This window comes from Rhipicephalus sanguineus, chromosome 6, assembly GCF_013339695.2.
Source record: "Rhipicephalus sanguineus isolate Rsan-2018 chromosome 6, BIME_Rsan_1.4, whole genome shotgun sequence".
NCBI lineage: Eukaryota > Metazoa > Arthropoda > Arachnida > Ixodida > Ixodidae > Rhipicephalus > Rhipicephalus sanguineus.
This window is the reverse complement of record NC_051181.1, coordinates 110,847,862-110,860,385: the sequence shown is the minus strand read 5'-3', so window position 1 is coordinate 110,860,385 and position 12,524 is coordinate 110,847,862. Positions and strand designations below refer to the sequence as shown.

Sequence of the window (12,524 nt, the reverse complement as noted above, 5' to 3'; positions counted from 1 at the left end):
CGCAACACTTCAGTTGCCACAGGCACCTTGATAAAAATTCAGATTGCCGTATCAAAAATGGCTGATCGCTGAGAAAACCGCGATCGAGAGAGCATCAATTATTGAAAAACGGCGCGTGTACACATGCATGAACCCGCGAACCTTCGAGGGCCACATTTATTTCGCGCTCGCGGACGCCGTTCCGTTTTTTTTCTTTTGTTTTTGTCGCTCCTACGATGCCAACGATAGTTGTGAGGCAGTGCAAGTCTCGTCTGGCAAAAGAAAAAAAAAAGTAAACGACACGCCGCTGACTGTGTCAACGTCTGTGCGTTTAACGGGAAACCCTTCTCACTACGTGAAAGCAACGAGCTCAGGCAAGCAGCACTATCGTCAATAAAATGATGCCACGGTATAGATAAATTACGGGCTCTAAGTGTGTATGATACATGAATAAATCGTCAAAAAGCTGAGGAAAAGGCAGTTTAATTAATAATACTGATTGATTTTAGACTTCGTAAGAGGTCTTTTAGAAATGTTCGTTCCTTAAGTGGAAAAACGCGGACTGCGATTGAAAAAATCAAAGCAACGGCTTATTTTCTCAAGTATTTCTTCAATCGAAGCCGCTAAGCATGCGGCCCGGGAGGAGACGCATACTTTAGCAGCTCCGATTGATAAAGCCGCATCCTTTAGCAACTGCAGTAGGTACCACAGGTACTAAACATAGACTACATACTGCAGAATTTATCCTTGCGTAAATTTCGAAATTTTCATACCAACAATGATGTATTTAGTTGTCTGTAACTCACCCTCCCGTTTCCCCGAATTGTGACAACGAATCTTCGGTAAAATAATTCTTTTTAAGCATGAAATCGCTGCATTGCACTTCGCGTTATTCAAGTATACACACACAAACACACACGCGCATGTGTGGACACAATTTCAGTCCACACACGCGCGTATGGACTGAAATTTGCGACGTCAAGCTGCCGGTACCGGCGTTGCGGTTTCGTCACGAAATTCGATAAAGCGAATTCTGATTATATACATGATATACTTTAGTCCTTAGGAATCCACGCTTTGGCACTAAAAGAATGTTCCTCTTACGATGTTCCTCTTACGACTTTTTGGTCATCTTTCTCCGCTGTAAGTGTACGCTCCTCATCTGGTGCAGGTTTTGCCAATTGAAACAACGCCACATAAGCGATTGCATGAACACTGCTACTTCAGGACTGTAATATGAGTTCTTTGATGGATTGAATGAGAACTACAGGTGATAAAAAAATAAAAAGATATGAGGCAAATGAATAGGGGAGAGGACATTTACAACAGAGAGTTGTAAAGAAAAACAAGACGTGCCCTCGTTCTATATATACTTTATACCTACGAAGGTCGTGCGTAGGTGCCTTAGTCCTTAGCCAGTTGATTGACCCGCCGCGGTGTTGCCGTGGTTATGGTGCGCGACTGCTGACCCACAGGTCGCGGGATCGAATCCCGGCCGCGGTAGCCGCATTTCGATGGAGGCGGAATGCTAGAGGCCCGGGTACTTAAATTTACGCACACGTTAAAGAACATCAGATGGTCAAAATTTCCGGAACCCTCCGCAGTCTCTCATAATTACTTCGTGGGTTTGGGACGTAAAACTGCAACAATTATTTATTAGCCGGTTGATTTTCGCCACCATTCCTTCGTCGCTGTTGACTATTCTGCTGTATGCACTTCGAAGAACACCAACCCAGAAGTTTAGCTCCACTTTATTTGTCGTTTCGTAACTCCGCACATGCATAATATAATTCTCGTCTGGAGCCTTGGGTAACTTGGTTCTTCATGGTATTGAGACGCAAAGTTTCAACACCAGCAGAACTTTCAATACCATGATCGCATTGATCATCGCCGTAAGGTAGGCATTCCATTTTGTAAAACTGAAACATTTACCAAATCTATTGTACCGCGCACACGAATGAGCCGGGAACCACCTTCCCTCTGACATAGCATCAATCGATGATAACTAGAGGCCGGATTTTTAGGCACTAAAAAAAGTCCGTTTTAGGCTCCGAAAATAGGCAGGCAAAAGAATGTTTTAGGCGCCGAAAATAGGCAGGCAACCCACGTTTTAGGGCCTCCAACGTCGTTAATGTAGGCCCAATAAATTTTTACATAAATGCAACTAATTTCAAAACAAAGACGTGCGCGACCTGTACTATACGACAGGAAAGCAAAAGATGTTATTGTTTATCATGGCACAAAGGCGCCAACTGTTGAACGTAGCCGTGCAATTGTCTTTTGTCCTGCACGGTTCGCAGAATGCGGTCTCTCCTTTTATTCTGCAGCATGGTGAGTCGAGTGCCCACTTTCGAATCAACACACTCCTGGGCTCTTTCTTTTCGGCATGGCTGAGAAGGGAAGCACAGGAGCAGGTCCAGACCTCTAAAAGACCAGAAGGGAGGGATGCCTCGTATTTACCGGGTCTAATCGTGTAGGGTAAATTTCTCCCATGTCGATGAACACATTAAGACGTAAATTACAAACAATACAAAAGCCGCATGTACATCACATTTTCATTTTTTTTTTGTACTTCACTCTCCTCTACCCCGACGGCGGCCTGCGGTTTCGCATTCGCCAACCACCCGCGCCATGTCAGCGCGGCGGCGTATGGCGGCCGTCGCGCCCCATTTCACTGCTGCTAGCGCTTGTTTACCTGAAGTTGGTTCAACGAGAGGACTAGGTTGAACCCCATAGAGTTCCGAACAGTCAGTGTTGCCAGGAAACATGAATAATGGTCCCAAACGGCACTCGAAGGCGAAATATGAGGGTAAATAGTGTTCATACAGGCGCCTATTTTGAAAATAGCATTTATAGGCACTTAAAGGCCTTTAAGCTCAAACGCCAAAAATAGGCATTTATAGGCACTATAATAACACTATAAAAGACCTTCTTAACCTCTAATTCATGCTCATATATCAAAATGGGCTGACAGGGAACAAAATAGGCATTTGCCTAAAATCCGGTCTCTATAGCGATAACCAACGTTTTCGTACGTAGAGATGAGTTCATTGTTATTTTACTCTTAGATCAACGTATGAGTACTATCCTGTTAGAATTTTGTTCATTGTTTTTTTTTTTACTCACATTTGTATAAGTAGCTAGCAGTTTGAAATGGGCTCATATGTTATTTTTTACTCACTGTATATTGTTATCTTTCTTGTTTGTATTCTTGCCCACTCCCCTCTGTAATGCCTTAGACCTTGAGGGTAAATAAACAAACAAATAAATAAAGAAGACAGACGCAGGCAGACAAGCACTTTCTACTATGTCTACACTTCAGCATATCCCGTTCGGAAATAGCGGTGTGTATGACTTCGTGCACATTACGGATTAATCAAATGTGAATTAAGGTACAGGTGCGTAACCAGAAATCCTTATAGGTGGGGGGTGGGGGGGTTCAACTTACTTTATGTATGTTAGTGCGTGCGTTTGTATTTGTGCGTGTATATTATACACACGCGAAATTGAAAAATTCCGCGGAGGGCGGAGGGGGTACAGGAGCTCTCTTCAGCACCCGCAGCTTTCTAAGCAATCATAACAATTGTTGGGGTTTAACGTCCCAAAACCACGATGTGATTATGAGAGACGCCGTTGTTGAGGGCTCCGGAAATTTCGACCACCTGGGGTTAAAAGTGCACCTAAAGCTAAGTACACGGGCGGCCTACAGCATTTTCGCCTGCATCGAAAATGCGGCCGCCGCGGCCGGGATTCGATCCAACTTTCTATGTTTCGATCATCGTGCCACCTTAGTTCATTGCCTCCCTCGATTGCGCGTATCTATCATCTTGGCACCAGTTACTCTGAAATAACCGTGCGGTTACACCCTTTGACTCTCTCATTTACGCCGTTTTTCTTCAAGCCCAGTACAATTCGTTCCATCACTCGCCGTGCAGTCCTTAGCTTCTTCCCGAGCTATGACTTTACTTCCCAATTGTATATCCCATATATTAAACACCACAAACTTAGAGATTCAATCTAGTATACGTAAACTTAGGTATAATGCGGAGAAGGTTGCAAATGTCCGAAGATGCAACTACCCCGTTCAAGAATCCCGCCGCCAACGTTTGCGTAGCGCCACTACCGCCACCTACGAGAATATGTGAGAACCTCACGACGTTTTTACCAAGTGCTGTGCAAGAGGGCGTTGTGTGTAATCACGACAATTCAATGGGAAGCGCTTTACTGTTTGAAGCGAGATCGGGTTGCCTTAGAGCGGGTAGTTATAAAGCGAGATTCAGTAAAGAAGAAGAACAATGCACGTGCTGCGGGGAAGATCAGGAAACAGCGGAGCATGTTCTGATTGAATGTGGAGACATCCACCCAGGTGTACGTTTGGGCACGAGCCTACATGACGCCTTGGGTTTTAGAGACAATGGAAAGCTGAACACACCCGCGATTGAAATAAGTAAGAGACGGTTAGAGTATTGGTGGCAGAAAACTAATGAGAAAGGACAAAAATAAATAATGGGAAAAAAATAAGGACATTCTGCCGTAAAGGGCACAGAACGGAGCTGAAAACTTAAGGTTTTTTTTTTCTTCTGGAGTAAAATAGTTTTAATCAAAGTAAAGACACTAGGCCAACGCTAAAAAAAAAAAAGGAGTAAAGGTTTTTTTTTTTTTTTTCGAGCCTGGTGGCACACTTGTCACCGCCCCGTTATAAAGGGGACGCTCATAGCATCCATCCATCCATCCAGAGGAATTTTTGACGAAATTTAGATGAACGTTATCTTCACGTAAAGCCGCGGGTGCTTTCAAACATCACACCTCTCTCTCCCTACTACCCCCTTCCCCTACCAATTCCATGCCCCGCAAACCTTACGTATGTCAAATTAACGGTTTCAGCTTGTATTGCACATAGCGAAGGATCATGCTGGTATGAACTTTGTGTGAATCCTATATGAACCAGTGTTTGACCATACTTAATTTCTTTTAGTGCTTCCCTCAACGTGGAGTCAGTCTAGATTCTACACGAGACAACAAATGGGAAAGCTATGCATTTCAGTGCATATTACTGGCATGAAACAGTTTTGAGTTATTCATTTTTTCCTCTTGTGGAAAATGCCCATTGAAAGGTATCAGCCATGAATGTCACATCAAAGAGTTGCTTACTTTTATCAATGACTCACATGCCTCATGGAGGACAGGCTAATAATCGGGCTAGTGGTGCAACATAACACCTGCAATATTGCATGTGACACGTGTTTAGACGTCTTGATTCAATTCCACAACATACATCTTTCGGATGTGTATAAACTCACACTAAAGATAGTTCAGTGAAGTATAGCTTTAATTACTTCATTCAGTTTAACCTCCTGAACAATGAGCCAGCATAGGTAGTTTACATAAGTAAAAATTGTGTAGCAGAGAAACACCAACAATAGTAAGCTTTTGCCTTGGCCATTATATGCACATACCACACACCTTACAATGAATACTGCATTCAAGCTGCTATTACATGCATAGTGCAATCAACTGAAGATGCTTATTTGCACAAATATAATGCTGCAGGTTCATTTTTCATTAATCACAAGAACAAAAGTAATGAGAAATCAAACAAGGAATGTCTCTGGAGCCAATGCTTCGACAAGGGGCTTTTCTTGAGGACTGAAAAAGACAAGTCCCATTGTGTACAAATCTGCATCAGTGACGCTCCTTGTTTGATGATTTCTGATCATGTCAAGCCTCCATGTTACCCTTAATTTCCGTCTTGTTAAAAGCAACACCACAATTGCTTGAAGCAAGGATGTGTCATAAGCATATTTCATGATGTTGTGCATCTGCAATCTGTTACAGTGATGCACTAACCTGTGGAGCAAATCCTGATAATAGAAATTCTAACAAAACTGTGACATGCATGGCACTCTGCCATCATTAGCTCTTGTAATATGGGCAGTTGCCGTGGCAAGTGCGTTTCTGAATACCAGCTGCTGGCGCACGTCACGGTAGAGACTCGAGCTTCTTCGAGCCTCGTGTACTTCCTTCCATGTACACACTCAAGACATTAGTGCCAATCGGAAAGGTCGACTCCCACCTGCTTAGCTTTCCTGCAAAGCCTAGTTGCCCAGTGGCCAAGTTTGTGCACTCTGAAGAAGCAAATTGAAACAGAAGAAAGCAAAATGCATTACATTCAAAGTGTGATTCTAAACATAAAGCGAGGTGCTTTTCACAAGTATTAATGACACAAAGGAATGCAGGTAACAATTGTCAATAAAGAATAAATTTGTGTGCCAACAGGAACGACACGTTACTCTTGTGCACACAAGGTACTGGTTTGCAAAACTAGAAACCTCCAGTCATCCACAGATCTGAATTGCAAGTAAGTGTACACCTTTTTTCCCGGACTACTTGCTTGATGTACTTACACTTCTTAATAGTGGTGCAATTTTGTAAGATTTTGTATGAGTGTATGAACGAAAATTACACTTGGACAAAATTGTAGAGCTGTGCGAATAGCAAAATTTTGGGTGCGAAACGAATTCGAATAATAAAGATTGAGTGCGAATCGAATCGAATAATTTCGAATAATTTTCGAATACTTCTCAAACATTTTTCGAATAATTCGAAGTGAAATTACAGAAAAAGTTGCAGAGAATCCCTAAGTATGTTCTTGTGAGATCGCAACATCAAAGTGTTTTTTTTCGCTAGGTTGATGAAGTGCTGGTGGGGTCATATTTCATAGTTGTCTTTCTTATCAAGAGTGAGGCAATGTAGAGGCCGAATTGTATTTATGTACACGATTTGGTGCAACCAAAGTGTTGCCGACAACACTTTACACGTGATAGGCAAAGATGCCATTTCCTCAGCCTCTCCTCCTCCTTCAACTGCTGTGGAAGGCCAACTGATGTGGCGGACAAGGGTGTGCTCCCTTCAAGTCCGGAGTTCCAAATCTGCCTCGTAGACGTCGATATATAAGATCATCTGAAATTTTGGATGCTAAAAAGCTTTGGCGTCCGATTTTTCGGACTTCCTGCCCAAATTTCAGGTCCAAAACAGCATTAATTGAGTCCCCAACTCTGCCAAATCTTTCATCTCCATATTGGAACCAGCGTTTTCGTGAGTTAATACATTTGCGACCGTAGCGGAGCGTGAAAGGCAGCTTTGCCTCAATACGGGGGTGTGATGAGGTGAAGCATATTGAAAATCTAGGGACCACTTCCAAACGGACGTTGACTGTCTCTTGTCCAAGTTCGACCGTAACGGAGCTTGAAAGGCAGCTTTGCCGCAATACTGGGGTGTGATGAGGTAAAGCATATTAAAAATCTAGGGACCGTTTCGAACCGGACTTTGTCCCTTGGCTAAGTTCAACCGTAACGGAGCTTGAAAGGCAGCTTTGCCGCAATACGAGGGTGTAATGAGGTGAAGCATACTAAAAATCTGAAGGGGTCACTGTCAATCGTACGTTCACTGCATTTGTCTTTGGGAAGTTCGAATAGTTCGAATAGTAAAATTTCAGTGCGAATCGAATCGAATAGCAAACACTATTCGAAAATTATTCGAAATTTCGAATATTCGCACACCCCTACAAAATTGCCATCTTGCAACAGTGCTGGGTTTCAATCTTACAATGACTGTACAAGGCTGAAGTCTATGTATACATATAGGTAGTTCCTCCTAGGGCTTCACAACCATGGTGCATGTTTTACCACAGCCCAAGTATAGCTATATAAAACTGACAGCATGCTTTAAAAATATAAGGACTTGCACAACAGTGCAGCCACTTTAAGGAATCAATGACAATTGCAGCTTACTCGACATATAATTGCCAAATGTCACAGCTTCACTACATTCAACTAATAATTTTAAGAGAAAATTGTAACCATTTGTTGCAGTGCAAAGGTTCAGTTGACGTAACTGACAGCCAGCTTCTCTTTTATGGGGGATAATCATGTATGACCACAAGTTAATGATACAAGGTTGATTGAGAAAGCCTAAAATTGAATGCAGTATATATAGGAAAATTCCATGCCGCACCCAGCACACGCCACACAAGTTAGCAGCTCTAAAACACATGTGCCTCAAATCGTGAGAACACTTAGTTTGAAGCAAGATAATTTAAATTGTTGTAACACTCAAAATACAGAATGAAAAAACTGGGTATACACGACTTAGTCACAAACAGGTACAAACATGACTATACAATGACAGGTAAATGAAAGACTAGGTTTGGGCTATCTACTAGATATGCATGTGAGGCATAAGCTTATATTACTTGCAGAACATGTCAAACTTATCAGGATATTAGTTATGTACAAAACGTGTCACTTCTCCAAGAATCACAGCTTGGATAACACAGACTGAAGCCATGGATAAATTCTTCTGATATAAGCACAGCAGTATGATCCATTTTTTTGCAAAATTTTGTATGTAGGCAACTTAACTACTAAGTACAACTGTAAAAGAACAGCATCACAATGGTAATGTAAAAAAGAATAAAAACAAGTAAAATTGGGTAACTATTCAGGGCACATACATGCCTACAGGGAATAATAAATGACTGCATGGTGGGAGCATAAGAGACGTTCAGGATGTAATATACCTGAACAATTGAGGTATGTAGTAATGTTTGACTGTAATGAATAACCCAACTAATGGCTCTTGTGTTAGCTGAGCTAAACGCACTACAGATTATGCTGCAATATATGGAATATTTTTTATGATTTGGTGGCTGAAAAGTGGGAAAGCCATAACCACAAAACTAAGAAAATGCTGAATGATAAGCTCTATCAAAACACAGTGACTTCTTAGAAAGGCATTAGAAAAGTGCCCTCACAAAGATTTTAACTGCAACAACGGCAAACATGATTACAACTATTAAGACAACATTCTGTTATGTATGAATATGAAGTGACTAGATGAGGTCGTAGTGAATGTATGGGCAAATTTCCATCATACTCAAAGAAAGGAGAGCAGAAAGGGAATGCTGCCAGTGATGAAAAAGCTTAAACAATATATAATGCACACACACAAGAAAATGCTCCTAGTCAATGTGCTCATAAACGTATGTCTACACAGCAATTTCTACTTTCATAAAGGGTGTGGAAAGGCAATGACAGGAGCTGCGGTTCCACAGATGTCACATTCAAACTGCTCTGTGCACCCAATAAAAATCATTAATATTGTCATCAATTAAAAAGAAACACGAAGCACCTAAAGCATCTCAAAGCTTTTTAGCTACTGGCTCAGAAAATGATGATTAGTGGCAAGGGACATTTCAATTCAACAGGCCTGACATCAGATAATGTTTTTGCATTCTGGAGAAATATTCCAAAACTACCTTGGGTAATCATGAACGATCCGATTAGTCACTATAAGTGTAATATCCACAAAACTGAAAGGCAAAAAAGTACCAGAAGGGGTATTCTATCATGTTTCACGGCGACATTTAGTCACACTTTGGTGGCACCTCGCCTTTCCACCACGAGTCGGGGAACATGTACTTGAGCACTTCGATGCCATCATGTGGAACATTCACCGTGGCTCCCAGGAACGTTGTCTCTTTGAGCGGGGGTGTCAGCAGGGACACTGGAAAGCAATGCAATGTGTCACATGAATCGGGCGGCAGCAGTCTGTTTTTCCAGCCGACTCTACGCACGCGGTGAACGATTTTGTCTTCCTCAAAGACGTACAGGTACACCTCACAGGCGCTGCTTCCGTCCTTGAGTTTCGCTCTGTAGAGCCCGTTCGCCGAGTCATAATAGGCGTTTACGCCGTATCTACGAAACGACTTCAACAGTTGGCCTTCGTCGAGGTCAGAGAGCTCTTCGTTACGGAGACAAAGCTCGACCTTGTTGGTCCAAGGCAATGGCTGCTGGTCTTTCAACGCACCCCAGAGGGCATAATAGCACAAGTAACTCGAGACACCCTGGGCTGTGAGCGAGTCCAACACCTTTGGAAAAAGTGACAGGAGGCATGGTCCAGTTTCAGATGTTCGGCCACAGCCATTGGCTTCTTCTGACTTGAGGATGTAGTTGAGAGTGACCAGCAGAAGGCCTGCCGCGACCAGGTATGCCAAAATTCTTTTTCGACGAAAGTGTGGCAGGTTCATCTTGTGCCTGCGTTGGAGCAAAAGAAACAACATCATAGAGGAGCAAGCATGACAGGATCACGTTATTGTAGGGCTGCAAGGTATATCGGCATTTTACCGATGCTGCTCTGGCAATGCGTGCTTAGCCAAACATTTGCACTGATAGTTAAACTGGAATCTGGGAGAATGATGTTTTTAGAATCTTTTGTACTTGCTTGTCGTGTCGATGACCTTCCCTGTTTTTTACGGGAACATCTAATGACTGACACTGAAAACGCACTCAGTGTGCACATGGGGAGAGGGAGCAGTGTCGTATGAACACTGCATGGCGCAAAAAGATCTAATTTCTTGCATTTTAAGTGCCTTAACCACAATCTGATCATGAGACAAATTCTAGGAAGAGGCATTGGATTAAGTGTGTCAGCGAAGGCCCGAACACTCAACTGCTACCAAAATTGACATAATGAAGGTGTGAACACGATGTTCTCGACAGCAAAATCCGCTGATACGTTATAGATACGCCATCATAAACAGCAACTTTTTGAACAACTGCATGATGCGAATGCGTACGTATGAACATGAACAAATGAAAAAGAAAAATAGCACTTGTCCTTGCAGTACAAATGCGCGTGTAGCACCAGTCTTCCTAAAGGTTGTCCCATATTCAAATAAATAGCAGCAGAAGTTGCACTTAAAACGGGCGCTGATTGCTTGTGCGCGAGCGACGGCACGCGAATCATAGTACAAAAAAAAAAACGTTGATTTGTTGCCCGCAGTAAGGTTAGAATACTCGGAGCTTTTTCAAATCAATCAATTTCTGATTATAATACAACTCGTCGAATCAAAACCTTCCATAAAATGCAAGAACTCGTTCTGCCCCATTCATGATCCGTTTAAGCGGACATACTATTCGATACATCTAAAGTCGGTGGCATAGCCAGGAGTTTATTCCCAAGGGTCAAATGGGTGCCTACAACCCAATGTGTGCGCATGTGCGTAATGTATACACATATATTGACTCCCTCCCTCACCCATTTTTCAACCCTAAAACGAAAACAAGGCTGCGCCCCTGGTAAAAGCAAAATAAAAAATGATCTAAAAACGCACAGACACAGACATTAAGCACAGTACAACGAGGCAGCAGGTAAAACGATGAACAAAGTAATAACGGTGTCAAACGGGCACTTTTGATGGCGATCAGGGCCGATCCGGATGGGATTTCCTGATCGCAGCCAACAACAGAAGCTATCAATCGGCAAAGAGATCACAAGTACACCGTCAAAGAAAAGTGCTTCAGACTTTTCCGTTCATCCTAAGCATTGGCGAGAACCATTCTTTAACGAGACGAGATAGCATATAAAGCGCCACACAGTAACGCGATCGGCAACGATCGACAGCCAAGACGTTCGTTGACAGATGAAACAAACAAGTGGCCCCGCGAATCTGTTGAACTCAGATGCGTCAAATAATTTACACTCTTTCTGATCGTAAAAGGTCAAGAGTTAATTTATGCTACAACTCCCACAGCCGTAAACGACGTGGCGCTTGTCAACAAAAACGCTAAAGGAGCCCGGAGCCTTACACTTACTCAATCGAAGGATTTGCACACGACTAGCTTCGCGGCAGTGAATACAATACACGCAATCATGTGCTAAATGACAACGAAAGGCGTTCGAGAAGATCAGCAAGAGAAAGATAAAATCGCAGCAGCAAGCGCTGAAGCGATATCTTACCTGTTACGAATACGTGTACTCCTACTGCACCGGAGATGTTAGCGACAAAAAAAGGTTTTACAATAACGCGTCACATATTCACGCACTCAAAAATGAACGTCTGTTCAAAATATCAGCGTCCTTAGAGTTGTACAGATGATGAAAACGGAGAGAGAATAAGAATTACGTTGATAAACAACAGGTGCAACAGCTGCCATCGCGTGGTGTCAATCGCGACTTGCCTGGCTCTCATGAGAGAGCGTCTTGAGCACTGCACGAGAACAGATATATTTAGCTGGCTTTAAATCTCCGCCCATATTTTCAAATACGTCAAGTGTTGTGTAGAGTGCCTGAACAGGCTTCATACTCCACAGTATTGTGGTTAAACCAACTAAAAACCCCAAGTACAACGTGTAGCCTCCGAGACTTGTTTTAAATCTCAGAGTCTATTTACAAAAGCAACCAGTACAAAGAATGGACACTAGTAGCGCTGTTGGGCATGTTTCGATTTCGGTTTTGTTCTCTCTGTGTGGTGGCACGAGACGGGCGGTCAATTTGAATACACAATGCTTGTGCTTGGAAGCTGAATGAACAAAAGAAAACGACATAAAAAGTATTCGCGAAAAAAAGAAAAAAGAAACGGAGTGGAGCGTGCGTATACTCTCCAGGAGAGGAGGGAAATAATGTTCCGTATAAACTCCTGCGAATCGATGGCAAGCAAACCGGGTAGTTTCCAGTAAGGCTTCGTTTAACTTTCGTTGCTCGTT

At 42.7% G+C, this 12,524-nt stretch overlaps 1 protein-coding gene across 1 annotated transcript; it reads right to left on the bottom strand.

Annotated features, from left to right (window-relative positions):
* Nucleotides 1-5,290: 5,290 nt before the first annotated feature.
* On the bottom strand, nt 5,291-11,986 carry LOC119396166 (uncharacterized). Its single transcript, XM_037663255.2, has 2 exons — nt 11,779-11,986; nt 5,291-10,073 (listed from the first exon to the last, which is right to left on the bottom strand). The coding sequence occupies exon 2, from the start codon at nt 10,064-10,066 to the stop codon at nt 9,404-9,406; it is 663 nt and encodes a 220-aa protein (XP_037519183.1). The 5' UTR covers nt 10,067-10,073; nt 11,779-11,986; the 3' UTR covers nt 5,291-9,403.
* Nucleotides 11,987-12,524: the final 538 nt, after the last annotated feature.

Bases quoted from the DNA above. Each gene is read 5' to 3' on its own strand.
- LOC119396166 (XM_037663255.2), bottom strand. From the start codon at position 10,066: ATGAACCTGCCACACTTTCGTCGAAAAAGAATTTTGGCATACCTGGTC.